At 40.5% G+C, this 18004-nt stretch overlaps 1 protein-coding gene across 4 annotated transcripts; it reads right to left on the bottom strand.

The window, feature by feature from the left end:
• Positions 1-235: 235 nt before the first annotated feature.
• YWHAH (tyrosine 3-monooxygenase/tryptophan 5-monooxygenase activation protein eta) lies at positions 236-11310 on the bottom strand. 4 transcript variants are annotated; one of them, XM_067306852.1, is made up of 4 exons: positions 10875-10960; positions 10079-10154; positions 9926-9987; positions 236-1671 (listed from the first exon to the last, which is right to left on the bottom strand). In XM_067306852.1, the coding sequence occupies exons 3-4, from the start codon at positions 9953-9955 to the stop codon at positions 1015-1017; spliced, it is 687 nt and encodes a 228-aa protein (XP_067162953.1). In that variant the 5' UTR covers positions 9956-9987; positions 10079-10154; positions 10875-10960; the 3' UTR covers positions 236-1014. The 4 variants fall into 4 exon arrangements, with proteins under 4 accessions (XP_067162953.1, XP_067162952.1, XP_067162954.1 ...); XM_067306851.1 differs by lacking the exon at positions 10079-10154 and having other exon boundaries at positions 10875-10959; XM_067306853.1 differs by lacking the exons at positions 10079-10154; positions 10875-10960 and adding an exon at positions 2055-2148 and having other exon boundaries at positions 9926-9970.
• Between the last annotated feature and the right edge of the window lie 6694 nt (positions 11311-18004).

Here is an 18004-nt window from a genome sequence, read left to right as displayed (position 1 = left end):
CCCAAGCACAGTTGCATTACAACTGTCCTACCAAGCAAATTAGCTAAATATATCTTTGCCACTTCAACACAGGTGAGCAGTATAACATTCTAGATTGTTGTGATTTTTTTTTTGTTGTTTTTAGCATATGAGGCAATTTCTCATAAAGTTTTTGATTAAATATGTCTTAATGCATCAATGATGTGCTAAGCAATTCAATCTCTGCTCTTAACAAAAGACAGGACAGCTTATGTAGAGATAGTTTCCCCAAAGCAGCATTTTATTTTATTCATTTAATTCCAAAACATTTAATTTAGAAGTCTGGCATCTCAGTCATCCATCTTAACATGGGCTAACATTGACATAAGTGTTGTCAGAATACACAGACAACTAAACAGCAAAGAGTTTACAAAAAATAAATTCATGATTCTTCAAAACAACTGCAAAAGGTTACAAGTATCAAAACTCTTAGGTAGATGCACCGCATTAAAAGAAATTGTGCACATAAGTTAGGCAAAAAAACGAATTGCTACTGAAACCTCACATTTCAAACAGTTTATTGTAAACTGATGAATAGGGTCATCACTTCACATCAGCTTTACTGTTTTCATTGACTGAAAAAATTTTGGGGTGGCTAATTTACTTTGCATGCACAAAATGTACTGCTTAACAAAACTGCCAGCTCATTTTAAATGGAAAATTTTTTTTTAACTGGAATCTAATTATCTTCAATCACTTTCCATTATTCTTTCCACATCTTATAATCAACAGGCAAACTAAAAATGCCTCATTTAATATGCATCCTTCTGCACTGCTCAAGTGCAACTAAGATAAATAGGGCCAATAAACCAATCAATCCATCAGTGCCCATGAAGACTTATCCGAAACTGCTTCCTGATAAAGTGGACAGCAGATCTGAACAGCTGTACAATACAGATATGCTTAGCACTAGATATTTAGTGTGACTGTGGCAAGGAAATACTGGTGATGATGGGGATGGTGAAGTGGATGAAAGAGGGATCAGAGGAAAGCTTGCTAATTATTGCCCTCTCCTGCTTCTTCATCTTGCTGGTCACTCGTCCACAGAGTGAGGTTATCTCGAAGTAACTGCATGATGAGAGTGGAGTCCTTGTAGGAATCCTCATTTAGAGTGTCCAGCTCAGCTATGGCATCATCAAAGGCTTGTTTGGCTAAAAGGCAGGCCTGCTCAGGAGCATTCTGGATTTCATAGTAGAACACTGAGAAATTGAGTGCCAGCCCCAGCCTAATTGGGTGAGTGGGTTGCATGTGCTCTTTGCTGATTTCAAAAGCCTCTTTATAGGCAGCTTCTGAGGCTTCCACAACACTGTTCTTCTTCTCTCCAGCAGCAACTTCTGCCAAATAGCGGTAGTAATCTCCTTTCATTTTCAGATAAAAGACCTTGCTCTCATACTGGAAGTCATTGCAGTTCTTGATCAAGTACTTATCTAGGAGGGCCAAAACATCATTGCAGACCGTCTCAAGCTCCTTTTCTATCTTCTCCCTATAGGCTTTAACCTTTTCCAATTTCTTCTCATTCCCATCCGCCATAGTCTTCTGCTCTATGCTGCTGATGACACGCCAAGAAGATCGTCTAGCTCCAACTACATTCTTGTAGGCTACAGACAGCAGGTTTCTATCCTCATTTGAGAGAGGCTCATTCAGCTCAGTTACCTGAAAATATAGACAAAGATCAAATTTAAAGTTTGGCTTAGAGAAGAGCATGCAATTTTCCTTCAATACTTCCATTATGAAGAGCAAGAGCCAAAATTCCTTCTATACAAGAGCCAATTTGTAATGATGAAAGTTTAAAACTCTTTCTGCAGTCAAGTTTTAAGAGTGAAAACCCTATAGCTCTGCTGTTAGCAGAACTAGTATTTAAAAGCCATTACAAAGCGCATTCACAGTCAGGCTGGAGTAATGAAGCAGCATTTGCAGAAGGAGGACTCTGTTTTCAGGAAGTCTTTGCTATAATTATGCAGACTACACACTTAACAGTGAATTTAAATGTACCTAGAATACCAGCTACATGAATCTCGAACACTATACAGACATACTGGAAACTGGTGCAGTTCTTGCATTTCTTTTCCCCTGCCGCTTTCTTTCAGGTGACAGCAGAGATGGATGTGCTGCAGTCATTATGATTAAGCTCTGCATAGTACAAATAACATTAGTGTTTCATAGTATCTCTCAATCACTTAGTGAGCAATTTTACAGTGTAACATAAAAGTTATCCTGTTTTCTATTGATTGGTGGCTGCAGTCAGATTTCAGGGACAGGACATGAAAGAAATCGCATAAGAATGGAACAAAATGGAAAGCAAAAAAAACCAAAACCCCAAGATCAACTCCAAATTCTTCCTGTAAAAAGCTGTAATAACAGAAGGTTAATACTTCTAAATACCGCATTTAGGCTTATTTGAGTTGCTATGTTAACTTAAGGAAAACTCCCAGACTTAGAGTTACTTGAAGTTGTTCTATTTTTGCAAAATTAGAAACATGAAACTAAACTCACAGGAATTAGGATGAAAAACAACTCCACTACATTAAGCACACTTCATTATCAGCAGAACTACACTGCTTTAGAAATTGTTAGAATTCTAAGGATATGCACTTAGGTGTGAAAATTGACCTGTCATTGCTCAGAAGCTGCTAAAATCATTACTGTGTTGTAAAAACAGTGAAGCATCCAATAAATGTATAGCTTTCCAAGTCTAAAAAAGTGATTTATATTAATTTTAAGTGTTACAGCAAGGACATACATAGATGCAAAGAGAGCCTACTTTCAACTTCAGTTTTTGTTCTTAAAATAAACCCAGTCTATTAGCCTCATCTCCAAATGCATTTCCCTCCACAGCTCAGGGACCAGAACTCCCTAAAGCACTGCTCTGCCCAGCCTAATGCAATTTGTGGCAAAATACCAAAGGTCAAATGCATAGGAATCAACCCTAATGCCATTTTCTGAAGCTTCTTTACAGCTTACACTCAGCATCCACACAGGCACACTATAAGACCTCTATCATCTTCTCTAGTAAGATATCGCCTCCCTCAAAACATAAAGGTTCAGCTAAGAGATTTTTATTCCCTACAGTGTATTAGCAGAGAATTTGCTTGTACAAAGAAAAAAAACACAACAGAAAAAACACTATATCACATCACCCATGCACCACAGGAAAGAAAAAAAAAAGAAAACACAAACCATTAATAATCACTTGGTCATTTCTGTACTGCTGGAGGACTCTGCTTGAAAAGTCTATTGCAAGTTCTCAAATATAGTGATTGATTTAAAGGACTCAATATTGCTTCGCTAAAAATTTAAACATTATTTGACCACAAAGAGACAAATCTTTTTTTCCCCCCACCATTTTTCACTATCTTTACAGTATTCCACAAAAATACTAGAAAAAAATCTCAATCTGTTAATACACTACTGAGATATATTACCCATATTAAAAAAAGTGAGTATGGAAGAGTATACAAGACAAAAAACACCTGAGGATGTCTTGGCAGGACAACAGTAACAGACTGGATTTCTAATCCAGAAACAGCATACAATGGAAGTGAAAGCTAAAAGATTGCAACTACAGCTACTGATTCTTCTCCTTATGCTTCTTGTCCCTACTTCTCATGTTCCACCTCATCCTTCATTTACCACCTCTGTTCTTTACCCTCAGCTACCTACTTACCTTCGCATTTGATCCCTTTCTCTTCTTCAAATGAAGTATCCCCCACCAAATGCTAGTATTTATGTACTCAATATCTAGAGATATTGACCCTCTACCTCCTTAAGGGGGTTCCTTAAGCTTTTAAAAATAAGCTTTTAGAGGTAGATGCCTTCTGTGTACTCAGGACACCAAAATGGTATTTTACAGCACCTAACAAAGGCACTGGGAACCATCATAATGCACAGACTTTTTCAGTACTGAAATACAAGTTTTTATTATACTATGTAGCTAGTGTATTTACTCACAAGGGAGATAAATGAATCAGTTCTCAAAATTTTGTCCCATTTGTCACAAGTCACAAACTGCAATCTTATAGCAATACCATTAGCCTAGAAAGATTATTCCAGATCTTTTCAAGTCTATTTTCTCTCTTCAGATGTTATTCATTTCCAATTTCAGAAAATGCACAACATCCAGCCTGAAAGAATTAGTGTGCATCATTTATATAAGTCTACTTGTACAGGAGACAACACTTACAGATAACCTATACCTGAAAAGCCTCTCACCTTCCCTAATCGCAACAGAAATTCAACAGAAGTGCTGGTAAACAGCCTATTCGCAGGAATTTCTGAAGATCAAACTAAATCCATCGTATTAATAGAGGGAGTATCTTGTAAAGTCCAGCAAATTCTGGTAATCTTGGCTGTTTGTTTACTCAACATTCAGTACTACAGGTATGTCTATGTTACTATCAATAAAACGGAGTGCAACTTTTAGAGGCATATACATACTAACTTTAAACTAGCCAGATGAAGTTCAACTATGGCATCACCTCGGGCTGAGCAAGTGTGTTAAAACTCTCAATAAGCACCTGACTACAAAACTTCTCCTGACACAGCAAGATTGAGAAACAGCAGAGAATACTTAAGATATACCCATGTAAACTGCAAGTACACACAGGAGTGCAGTCATCCCTTAGGACTACTAAGAGCAGAACAGTTGTTTGCATGTGGAAAATGAGTGTTAACTTCTTAATCAAAACAAAGCATCTTACTAAGACATAAGATTATTAAGAAGCTTAATCAAGAGACTAATCCAGGTATCACTAGCCTATATTGCGTAATTCTCACACTGTCTTAAAACTCACCTAGAAACAGTTACTTAAAGGAAAAAGGAAAAAAAAAAACATAGAAGTTAATTCAACATGCTTAGAAGATATGTCTACTAGTTTTAAGATGCACCAGAAGTTACTGATATATCTTGAAGAATCAGCAAACACCATCAGCTCTAGCCCATCACTAAACTGTGCTTGGTAGCGAGTACAGTCTTTTTAAGATGCATGACACAGGAGCGGGGAGCCCAGGATTAGAAGATTCTGTTCTGTCAACCATGACTTTCAAAAATGTTTTCTGAAGAATTACTGACAAATTAAAAACTGACTGAGCTGTCAAATTCTGGAGAACAAAGTAGAAATAAGGTTTGTCAACTATACTTCCCTTTATTCCACACTCATGCCCTAACAGTCAGATTAGTCTTCCACAATAAACCTATACAAATCTAGCATACAGTACAATTATAGCCTGAAGAAAGTCAACACACTGAAGACAACCCCTGGGAGTTAAACTGAGAAAGACTGGAAAGCATCTTATTTCTTCTTTCCTTCTTCATTTTTTCCACATTTCTATCCCTAGATAAGTCTGTTCTACTTAGAAGAAAACAGAACAGATACTCATATTTCATGTATTTTACAAATTACAGAAGTGAGACTTCAGCACTGTATCATAAAAATTAAAACCTGATAATACAAAAATAAAGCTTTCAGTTTTGTTTCAAACCCAACAGTGCCTCTCACTCCTCTGCATCAGTCATAACAGATACAAAACATTGTATCCTGAAGACTACATACAGCACTGCCACAGTCCTTGAACCACATAGTGAATTATTTTCTCAGATAAGGTAAGGTTAAAAAATGTCAATGTCATGCCATTCCCAAAAGTAACTTATATCCTCTGGCAGATTCTGTTAACTTAATCTAAAAACTGATAATCACCTTCAAAGAAGGCAGCATCTGATGTTGTGTGCAGGAATTCAGCAAAACAAACCAGTAGTTGCACACTAGTTATTCTTCCTGTGGCAGAAGTTCACAACGATCTGAGTGAAGCCCCTTCCTTTCTAATACCACCTTTCAACACGTTCCCCCAACCCTTTTTTATTTCATTAGTCCTGAACTACTTTCTTCTCATCTTGAATGCAGTAACTTCAGAGAGAAGCTGCAAATTACCCCCAATCCTAGCTAAAAAATGCTGATATTTTGTGTAGATGTATCTAAAATAACTCTCATGGTGCAAAATCATATCTACTTCTCTAGGCTAACAGCTACATTACAAGAAACCAGACTCAAAGGAAAGCACATGATCTTCAAGAAGCTATCTACTACTGGAGGCAGATTTGCAAATTAGGTAAGAAAACAGACATGTCTCTCCCCATACACGGGGATGATGGAGAGAGGGAGGAAAAAAAAACCAAAGAAACAACCTTGAAATGTCTTCCCTTCCACCCACAGGCTTTTCTTAGTAGAAGCAGCCTATTGGATTGCAACAATTTGGATTCACATTTTAGATATGAGAAAGCATGAGCTTCTTGTTGATCATGATGTCTGTTAGGAAAAACAGTAGCACTTGAAGGATTAAAAACCACTTGTAGGATGACTTCAAAGTAGTATTAACTTACTAAGGTGTTACCCTATACTTGCCTTATGCAAACACACCTCCCTCATCCCTAAGTTTGAAATTATTTTCAGTCCTGAGCAAGACAATGCAATTGAACATGCAGACTATGATCTGCTAGCAGTTTTCCTTCAGACTGACAGTCTGCTTTTTGTAGCAAGGATATAAGCTAGATCATTTTATTTCTATGATACTTACAGGTATCTCTTCCTCTGCTTTGTGCCCACAAAGTTCTTTCAGTTTACTGGGAATTAAAAAAATAAAAGGAATTCTGACTGTAATCCTGAAATTCCTAACTCCACATGCACAGCTCATCCAGCCCTACCAGCTCAGGAATGACTTACACGTGTGTGTGATCCCACGTAGGACATGCCAAGCTGAATTAGTTTGTATGGAAAACACAGCAAAGTGAAGGTTCCACAATTAACAGCAGATCAACGCACTGCAAGATTACCTAGTAGTATGAACGTGACCTGGATCAATTACACGGATGTGATCACACTTCTGTTTTGTTACACTGAGTATTTTGTTAGCAGTTTTTATTAGTCAGTGTGTTAGAACTTGTGCCAGTTCTTCGCAAGTTGCTGCAAAGAAAAGACTATACCTGATCCAGTATAAAGTGAGGGAAGCACGAACCAGACAATACTTGAATCATTACAAACTCTCCTAGTACAAAGTTGTGTAGTTCATAACTTCTTTATAAACAGGAACCAGAAGAAAGAATTTAAACCAGATCAGTTTTTTGCATAATGTAGCTTCAGTGTTTTCTACCAGACATTAGAAGCCCTATAGCTAGATTTATTGTATCAAGTCACAGTAAGAAAGTCTTCTCACAGCAGGGGAGGATACTGTTTATATTAAAGGCATCTCATTCCTCCCTCCTACATACAAATACTTCGTTAACCAAAATCAGACACTGATGTTGAAAGTGAAGGAGAACTGGACGATACAACACTAAAAATATGGAACACCCCAAACTTTAAGTCTATTTATGTACAGAGATAAAGCATACAAATTAAATTAGGACCTCAAGCTATTTTGCTTAAAAAAAAATCTCAAGATCGTACCTAGCAATACCTGTATTTTATTGCAGTGGTGAGCTCTGATAAGTAGTATTTCACACACGCAACTAATTTTAAAATTGTAGATCCTCACATAACTCAGATGCATCTTAATTTTTAAACTGAAGTGTAAATGACTAGATATTATGTAGCTACACTAGAATAGCAACAAAAATTAATGAAACTCCTGAGCACTACACATTAGAATTCGTACAGTCTGCAATACTAAGGGTTTATACAGCAAAATAGTTTAACTGTTTAATATTTACTTCCCAATCAACATATAATCATATTTCTGGAATGGTCTAAAAACAAAAGCACTCAATGAAATATTTCCAACATGTGTAGAGTATTTGTTCAGACAAGTGAGAAATGGTAACACACACTAAAAGCATATTTCCCCCACACACAACTTCAGCATTTGCTGTGTTCAGAAGTAATTTTTAACCTACCATGTAAAGTTATTTCAAATTGTTGGAATCCTAGAGCAACATTTAATGCAATGAGCATGCCACACCCCTTGGAAGAATGCCATTTAGTAGATGCACATTTGCATATGCTTGTATTTTTTATTAAGAAAATTTTGGCTGCAAAAAAGTAAACTAAACTCATTCACAGCAATCTATGTGAAAGCTTCATTTTCTTTTCCCGTCTACACATTATAAGCAGAAGTTCTGGAATTCTTCCAAGAAAATTCAAAAGCAACAAATAAAAACTATTAAACAGTAGTTTCCTTATTTAAGCTACAACTGTTACTTCATCTGGCTTTTCTATAGAAGAACTAAAAGGACTGGAAAATAACAAGTGTTTCTCCAGTTTTATACCAATAGTTAAAATACTAGTCCTGTTTTTTTTTCCCCTTTGGTGGCAGTCTAAAAACATCACGTAAATATGCTTTTGCTAAAATAGTTTGTTACTTTATGTTTTAGCAAACAGCCTTATAGTTGCTCCTATATCATGTATAGTAAAAATATGGTGATAAATACCTGTAACTGAAATTGTCCATTCAGATTTCTACTATACTGGAAGCACACTATTTTCATACAGCATCTTCATCCCAATTACCCAGCAATTTTTAAAACATTGGCTATGTTAAATCCAGAGAATTTTTTTAGAATCGTTTCAAATTAAAACATTTTGCTTTAGGAATAGATATCTGAGTTACAACACTGACTTCCTGTTGAAGGAAGTCTACCATCTCTGGAGCACAAAAGATATTTTTGATATCTTACTCTATACAGAGAGAAATTTGTCTGAATAGCTATTGTTTACAATTACTGAAATTGAAGGAAATATTAGCTGTCTGGGAATAGACAGCCCACATAATAACATTTCATAGGAGCTTAAGCTCGGACTTGCAAAATTTAGATCAAACTTTAAAAGAGCATTTTGGAAACTACCATGTTAGAATGAACACTTGTGAAAGACTTAAGTAACCATTTAAGTAACACAGTATTATAGGCAATTACATTAAATGAATGGCTTAAAATGTTAAAATGTTGCCCTTTAAATTCAGCTTTGCTTGTTGTAGTTTTGAAGTATAATGTCTATAATATAACATTCTTTTTCATAAATGCTCAAATTCAGCTCACTTAAGAAGTGCTAACAAGCTTCCAATTACAGAAGCTCATCATTATACACCTTATTAGAGAGCAAAAGCAGTATTAATGAAGAGAATACTGTGACTCAAGATGAAGCAAAATAAAACAATATTAGGACAGTTTAAAAAGACGACTGGACATGTACACTAGTTACAGATACACTTTATTTACATATTTTCTGAAGCACAGTAACTATTCTGCTTGTTTCTTGTTTCATATATGTTCAGGAGGCCACACAGACACTACAGTTCAGGGGTTATTTGGAAATACAATTATCAGGAATTCTAGTAATATATTAAAATACAGCTTCTTTATCTTAGTGTCTAGTATATCTGATATTGAGATACTCAAAAGTGTTTCTGCTTTAGAACTGGGTTGGTCCTAGTATATACAATGCCATAATACATCAAGTTATAAACAGCTAATGATTAAAAAAAAAAAACAAAGAGCAAAATAAAGGTCTTTTCACAGCCCTCACTTCAGGAATGTGACATACATCAGTCTCAAAACGAGACTATCGTTGTAAGAATCAACCCATTTGAAGCTGCTCTCCCAAACCAGAATCATCTCATGTATTTAAACAGCACTATTCTCAAGGGAAACCCAATTCCTCTTGGGGTTTTTGGTGTTCACAAAGAACAGATCAACAAGACTCTAAAATCAGTTGTAAACAGATACAGCAAAGACACTGCTAAACATTTGCTAACATGAATATTACCTTTAAATTTCAGATGATGGGAGTATTTTGTTTAAAGAAAAAGGGACTAGACATATTAGGTTTGATCATTCTGCAATTTTATTATGTACCAGTACAGACAGGTCAGCACAAATAACTTTCATTGATTGGTTTTGAGAGAAGCTGAGTTGCAACTGTACCTTATGGTTTAAACACATTTCAGTATTCATATGTGTAAGGAATGCACTGAGAATTTGTTATCCTATAAAGAAGAGGCAAAAAGGCAGTATTACAGCTTGGGAAGCAGACTCTATGCACCGTGCAGCTTTTATACCCGGATGCAAGTACTATACCGTCTTTGAATCAGAGCGCCCATGTTTGTGGGTGAGGCCTCTATTCGTGCTTTTTATCGCGAGCCAAAAGAAACGTCTAGAAAAGGAAGGGGCTCTCCTTGCCGTGCGCAGTTTTCTCAGACACCCACCCCCCCCCCCGAGCCGGAGAGGCCAGCCCCCCCCTCCCCCCGCCCAGCCCCCCAACTGCTCGCGTGTCCCAGACTGCTGGGACTGGAAACGCACCCCAAGGTCAAACCCGGGATCCCACCCTGACTCCCAGAGGCCGGCGGGGAAGGAGACGCGCGCCTCTGGGGCTGCGGTGGGGAGAGGCTCCGCCAGGTTCCCGCCGCCACAAGGGCGAGGCGGGCAGCATTCAAACTGCCGTGCTGCGCGCCGGATTGGCGGGGGAAGGGGGGAGGAGAGGGGACAGCCACACCCCCAGGGCAGGGACAGCAGAGGGAGCGGGAGGACTACGAGGGAGTAGATACGAGGGAATGAAGGAAATTGGGGGGGGGGGAGGGAGGAGGGGGAGCTGGGTCCACTTTGGACCGGCTACTACTTATCGCTGCTCTCCCCGAGGCCGGTAGCAGCCGGCGCCGCCCCGCACGGCGGCAAGGCATCCCAACGGGACGGTCTCGCCCCCGCCCCCCTTTCTTCAGGGCGACGGGTGGGATCTGGCGGCTCGCACCCTCCCCAGGACTCAACTCCGCCTCGGCCCAGCCCGCACTTCCTTTCCCATCCTCCCCCGCCACTGCCCCCTCTGCAGCACTCCTCCCCGGGTACGACCCACCGCCGCCACGCTGCCAGCCCCACTCACCGCCTTCATGGCCGAGGCCATGTCGTCGTATCTCTCCGCCTGCTCGGCCAGGCGGGCTCGCTGCAGCAGCTGCTCTCGGTCCCCCATGGCCGCTTCCGTGGTGGCTGCCGGGCTGGGCACTCTGCGCCCCTCACAGAGAGAGGAAGGGGGGAACCTGCGCCTCGAAATGCGCGGGCTTGCGGTGCGAGTGTGCGAATGCGCGCAGGGAAGCGAAAGGGAGCCGCCGCCTCACGCTCGCTCGCTGGCTCAGCGACCGTTGGGCTGGTCGCAGCTGCCGCTGACCCCCGGCCGCGCTCGCCAGGCGACGGTTGGCGCCTCGCGCTCGCTGGCCGCGGCAAGGCGGGTAGCCGCGCGCTCGCTCCGTCCCCTCCGCGGCGTGCACAGCTCGCGCCTCTCCGCCCGGCTCGGAGCCTCGCGCTGCTGCCGCCGCCTGCGCCTGCGCGCTAGGAAGGCAACGAGGGGGCGGAGTTGAGGGGACTGCAGGGGAGGGGAGGGGGGCGCTGCTCCCCCGCGTTCTATTTCTAGGTGACGTCACTTGCTATAAATAGCTATCCCGGGGCGCCGGCTGGGGGGAGGCGCATGCGCGCTGCGAGTGCTGCATTTTACTGCTGCAAAGGTGGAGGTGGGCGATGAGCGCGGGCATTGCAGAGCTGGGCTGGGCAGCGCCGAGGCTGCTCTTCTGCACCCCGCACCCGGCCCAACTCGAAATGCCTCACAAAAGGGTCAGTTACCGCCCAGTTCGTCGCCTGGCCCTACCCTGCCCTCAGTAACGCGGCACAAAGCCTGCTGTCCTGTGCACCGGGAATCATCTCGCAAAGGAAAACTGCTCAAGCAGAGCGTGTTGCCCACCTGAGCTGTCCTCCCTGTGCAACTATGCACTGTTCTCGCGTGTGCTGTTTTGCCTACACGCCATTACTGCTTTGTGCTACCTTTGTCTTGCGGTATTTATACAGTTGTGTCTCATTCCACTTACATAAATGTCTCTCTCATCCCAGCTGCTTTGAAACATTCCTAGTTGTGAGGGTGGTAAGCATAGGCCAATTCTGTTACCTTGCCTGAGTGATTCAACTAAATTCAATTTTACTACATATTTCAATTCATAATTGTCAGGCTCTTCTTTAGTAAATTAACAAAATACCAGCCCTACATAAAAATCATCTTAAAGGAACAACAGTGCACAAACACCACAGCTGCTGGTGGTATCTGCAAAAACGCTAGCATCCATGTTGCTCATTTTTTATGATAAGTCATAGACACTAATCTTTTTCTGTTCAGTCCACAGCCAGCATCTAAACATCAGCACACCATTTTACATATGTGGAACTGCTGCACATCTGAGTGAAAGATTTGCTCATGATCAAACAGTTCAGCATTATAGCCTCAGTACCACAACACCTATATAAATTTAAGTGTACATCTGTTCTCACCATCAGGAAGAGGAAAGAATGCACGTTAGTGGACCAGGCAGGGAACTAGAGGCAGGGGACCAGTCCTGGTCTCACTAATGACACTACTCTCCCATTATCATCAGTACTATTGCATTGTTCTAACTGAGTAAATCTGGTCCACTGTGTCAGCCAAAAGTTTTTAGCTCTAACCTTGGCATTACTGTTTTTTTTGAGTATCAGATAGAGTTAACCCTCAAAGTCACTTAAAATAAACTCTGTAGTTAATTTTTAAAGGGACTAGATGAATATTCAAATAAATTTGATTATTTTTAAAGGAGCTGAATAAATATTGTGAAAAATAAAAATACATGGAAGTTATGTGTAATAAAATATGGTAGATAAAATTTTCACATACCAAGTTATAAACTGTTTGCCACAAGATTAAGGAAGTAACTTTCTTATCTTTGCAGTACTGTGAAGTACGCAGTTACACATACATATCTGTAAGCTGAATAGTGCCTTCTTCCTACCTTATTTTTTGCGGTTTTTAAGAGAAGACAGTGAAATCTTAACAGAATGGATCCCAAGTATCAGTCCAATTCATTATCCTCATTAAAAGAAAACTTTTTTTGATTTTACCTAAGCATAAAGTTTTGTCTATGCACTGTAAGACTATGTTCTTGAAAAGGCATGATTCAATTTAAAAATACAGATTTTAATGTATCTGATACCTTACGCAACAATAGTAAGAGATGGGCCAAACCAAAATCCCCTATCCAATTCTCAAACTTTGGAAACTTTGCAGTTTAGACCAACTTCTTAGTAAAGAATAATCAGTCTGCAAAGTGTGCCAACAGTTTTGAAAATTTGTAGGGTCTAGAAAAAACTTTCCAGTTGTGCACAGCAGTTTCAGCCTCCTGAGGGAAACGGATTATGAAGTATTTTTAAAACCAGTTATATTTATTTACCCCCTGAATCAGAGAATCTGCATTAATCTTTCAAATATATGTGGATATACCCACATAAAAAAACATTCTCATGAAATGCTTTGGGGGTTTTTTAATTGAAGCCTCTGTGCAAATGGCCATTTTTCAGTCTAAAGCATCTCAAAAATTCTTAACCTCAAACCCACAAGGTGATATGTCACATCATTGCTTTAAAATCAGATACACATCTAAATCCAACAGTAGCAAGAAAAATCGCTAAAATCAGGCAACCTTTTATGTAGCATTTCTATAACCTGACTGTAAACAAAGTAATGAGAGTACATTTCAAACATACAAGGTCTTTGGGAGAGTACCTATTTTCCCTTGCGTGTACAGCACCTAGTGCCCTGAATCCTCCTCTGTAACAGTGGCTCCCAGGAGCTATAAAGGTACAAATAAAAAACAATTAGTGCTCATGCAATAAGTTTCAATCTGCTACAATGTTCAGAAGCTTAGTTACAATGCTTTTAAAATAAAAATGGAAAGGAAATGGAAATGTCAGCTGACCCTTTCCTAGAGTGCTGAATGGGGTGCAACATGCTACCAAGCTCTGCAGTTCCCCTGCAGAGCTCAGATGCCCAGCATTGTACACGGCACTACACAGCTCTACGATTCCCAGCAAAGTCCAGACAGGAGCTCAGAAACACTGCTCTCAAGAGGCAGGATTTGAGCTGTTGGCATAGATACCACACCCAGCAAGAATTTGTAGATGGAGAAACTTACGGTACTGAAAACTGCATCATGACCTAAGGCAGTGGCTCTGCTCCACTGGCATATCTGATTATTGGACAGCACCGATGTTCCACAAATAGCTCCTTGCTGAAATGCCATTCTAGTTCACCACTCAGCTCCACAGAGGGGCACTGGGGACAGCAAAGTGCTCTCAAAGAGACTGTCCCCAATGCTGACATTTAGCTGAGGGGACAGGGCTATGAGGTGCACTAGTGTAGAAGAAGCATGATAGGGAAACTAAGTGATGACAGGGGTGCCATACCAGAGCCTTCCAGGCTTCCACCATTGCCAAAGGCCACCTTCTTTGGTTATTCCGGCAACAGTGAGCAAGGATCACACTTTTTGCATCACTCTTCCTGAGACTCATGGTACTAAAGCAGTGGTAGTAAAAAGTCCCTGCTGCTAATATTCTTCTCATTCCTGGAGCAAGCAATCTTCCCTCTCTTCTTCTGCAGCAAGGAAATGTTTTATTTAGGGCTCTACTAAACGATACTGAGTCTTAGGCACAAGGCACTGAAAACCAGAGAGGGAGCAGACGCAACTGCCAAGTGATGGGGGAGGCTGACCAGCTCCCACATCACAGTAAAGGTAGTAGAGATGGGGATGGTAGAGAAAGAGAGCTGGGGAGTCTGTGGGCACCTAATCTTGGAAATACTGGGGCTGGCACTTAGGTGGGGGCAGGATGTTCAGATTGTGCTGTAAGGACAGATTGTTTCACAGGCTGAGGACTATCTATAATTTTTATTGTTAGAATCCTGGCAGCACATCCCCGCAATAAAGTGAGATAAGTGCACATCAGGGAGGGAAGGTGTTGTAACCAATGACAAGATCAGAGCAACAGATAGGAGTGGGTGTAGCTGAAATGTGATGACTCCTTCCCAAACCACAAGAGACTATAATTTCAATGATATATTTCTAGCCAAACCATACACCACAGTTTAACAAGCAGCAGAACCCTTTGGGCTGTCACAGTGTGTGTGAAAATATTCTACTATTTGTCATATTTCAATTTCATATTAATCTGTAATCATTCTCACAGAACCTCCCTCATAACTCAAAGGTAAAATCTAGAATGAAGGCAGAAAGATTACACTACCTGAGTGCTGCTCAGAACCAGTAGGGTTCATGCCGTGAATTGTGGTAAAGTACATTGTACATCTATTCAGCAATGGGGGAAGAACCTTTAAAGAGAAGGGTAGTGATTTGTGCAAAATCTGTGAAGCTCTTGCTCCCTCAGGGAAAAGGTTAGATCTGTATACTGAAACCTATTTGCAATCACTGCAATGTATTTAAAACCACTCAGCATTCATACACAGTAGCCCTTTGCATGTTCAAAATCCTGTGCAGACATGAGTTGATAAATCCTCAGAACTCTCCCATGAAATGTGCTATGTTCAAGCGCTTGCTCATTTCAGAGTCCAGTGAAGAATGAACACTATGTCTGAATAAAAAATTATGGCAGTGTTTTTGCGTGCCAGAATGATTCAGGGATATGCACAGGAAGCTGTGAAGCATGCTCAGTTATGCAGGTTTGTGTAAGTAGCAAGAACACAGGAGCTAATAGAAAGCAGCTTTAACTCTTACAAAGCTGCTTCAGAACAGAGTGTTTGCCATAGTCCTGTCCAGATACAGGAATGTGTTTTTATTCTTTACATAATTAATCAAATGAAAGTAACTAGAATTTACAACAATAAACAGGAAAACATGAAAAAGCCTGCTTATCAGAAACCTTTAGCAGAATGTCATAGAGAAAAAAAGCCTCTACATGTAAAAGAAAGGAAAGTCTATGTTAAGTGACTATTGCAGATGAAAAAAATAATCCTACCAATTCCCAGGGGTCTTCAGAGGTGCTGAGCATTTGCAGCCTACAGATAAGGTCAGAAGGTAGATGTTCGGCATTTCCAGAATCACCCCCAAGAAACATCACATTGTGCATACACAATTAGGGACTCTGAATCAATGGCCAGATTTAAAAAATAAGCCCAGATCTTTCTTAACAAATGAATTTTTACTGCCCTTCAAACTTTACTCAAGTGGATTAGTTTGACTTAGAATTGGATTAAATTCCACTGAACATGATTGATCTGAAACAATGACCTTCCACTGTAGAACATAACATGAAAGACTTTGGGGATAAGACTAATGAAGTGCAGAGATAAAACAAAATGCTTTTGCCAACATTTTCAAAAGTGGCCTCTTATTCTGGGTGCCCTACTTGAGTGGCTGCATAAGTGCTCATTTCCTCTGAAAATGAGGCCCAAGCAAGTCAAGCCAGGCATCCAGAATGAGAGACTGCCTTCAAGTTGTCTGGCCCGCCATTTGTCCAGAGTGGACCTCAAACCCGCCCATTCAGTAACTGTGATAGCCGACAGAGACTATCAAGGGGACTGAAAAGGAAAAGCAACTTTTCATGTAATTAATCCTCTTTAGCACTGTAGCAGATTAGGTTCAGAGAAGTTTTTCCTGAGCAGCTGCAGTGCAAGTCCTCCATACTGCTATTTCTATACCACACATCTAACTTAGCAACAGCTCAGTCTTGACCTTGCCAGTCTTAGGCTCGTCTGCTGGAACTGCAAAGAGGAAAGCTGATTCTAGCAGCAGCACTGGAAAATTTGACTGCCTGCTCATTGGGAAAATGGGCTTCTCACCTCAGAGACAGCTAATTAACAGAGCCTCTGAAGATGCTCCTAGATATCCATCCCTTTTCTGTGATCATTTGACATGTGCAAGTTTTGTTCTTTGGGCCCTCCTATGAATTTAAAGATAAAAATGGCTTTGTTTTTCCTATCTAGGGCAAGCTCCTTCTTTTGTTAGGCCATGACACGCTAAGGGGGAGGAGGAATGACAACAGCAGGTACAGCACATTCAGCTCAGGGCAGGTCAGCCACATGCTAGAGTACTTCTAATTACAGCTCCAAGGAAGAAGAACATAAACACATCCAGAGCCTGCTACATATGGCAGGATAGGGAAACTAGAACAAGGCTAGGACATAAATCACAGCTAGGAAACGAGAACAAGGTAAGACACAAACTGAACAATTCAAATGCAAGCCCAATGTGAATATAATGTAATTTGAAGAACTCCACCACACTGTCCCTCAAAGACTAACTCAACTCAGCACTACAGGCAGAGAAGGCCAAGTGCTAAGCGTCACTGGTGCTAAGCACAGATTCACTTGATCTCTTCCTATGTAGCACAGCTATGCATTCAGTCTGTGGCAGCTCATGGATGGGGAAGTGATAGCCTATCTCTGAACTCTGCTCAGCTACCTGTATCTCAGTGTGGTCAGGTTTTGTGAGATCATCTGCAAGAAGAGCCTGCAAATTCTTCTCTAAATGCAATTAGCTCCTCCAAAGTGCTTCATGCAGATTCAATATCCAGGTAGCATGGGCAGAGATGCTAGTGGGCCAGAATGCACTGTGCTTCAGCCACTTGATTTTACACCTCTTAAAGAGAAATACTTGCTTTTAATTTGCTCGATTCCATATATCAAGCTGTGAATCATTTAATACAAATTTCTGGAAAACTATTAAGTTACTTCATCTGGGAAGTGACCTAGAAAATTCAATCGTCCTCCAGAGAGTAACTGTGCCAAATTTGGAAATGAAATTCATTAAGAGAAGTGTGGGACAAAAGGCTTTAATTCTGCTTTAACTGCAAAGCCTTTTCAAATCTAAGTTTGGAAGTAATACTTGTTGCTCCAGCACTTAGGAATTCTGGTCACTTGAACTTCTTTCTTAACAATTCCAAACAACTGTATTTTTGAACTATTTAAAAAACTTACAAGACCTATGGACGCTCGTATTGTTAAGACAGCAGAACAAAGGACAGTTATTTCTGAAACTCAAATACCTGCATAACCCAGAATGTGTTGTTTTCTTAGAAAATAATCTATTTAATTTTGAATGACAGGCACACAGAACTTCTATACAGGTGGAGTACTGTTAACCTATTCTGCGTCATCTTCCTGACAAGGGAGAGTAACTAAATATTTGAAAGGGAGTGAAAATGTATCTAACAGAA

The sequence above is a fragment of the Apteryx mantelli genome, chromosome 17 (assembly GCF_036417845.1).
Source record: "Apteryx mantelli isolate bAptMan1 chromosome 17, bAptMan1.hap1, whole genome shotgun sequence".
In the NCBI taxonomy this organism is placed as follows: domain Eukaryota; kingdom Metazoa; phylum Chordata; class Aves; order Apterygiformes; family Apterygidae; genus Apteryx; species Apteryx mantelli.
This window is presented reverse-complemented; position numbering and strand designations above follow the sequence as displayed.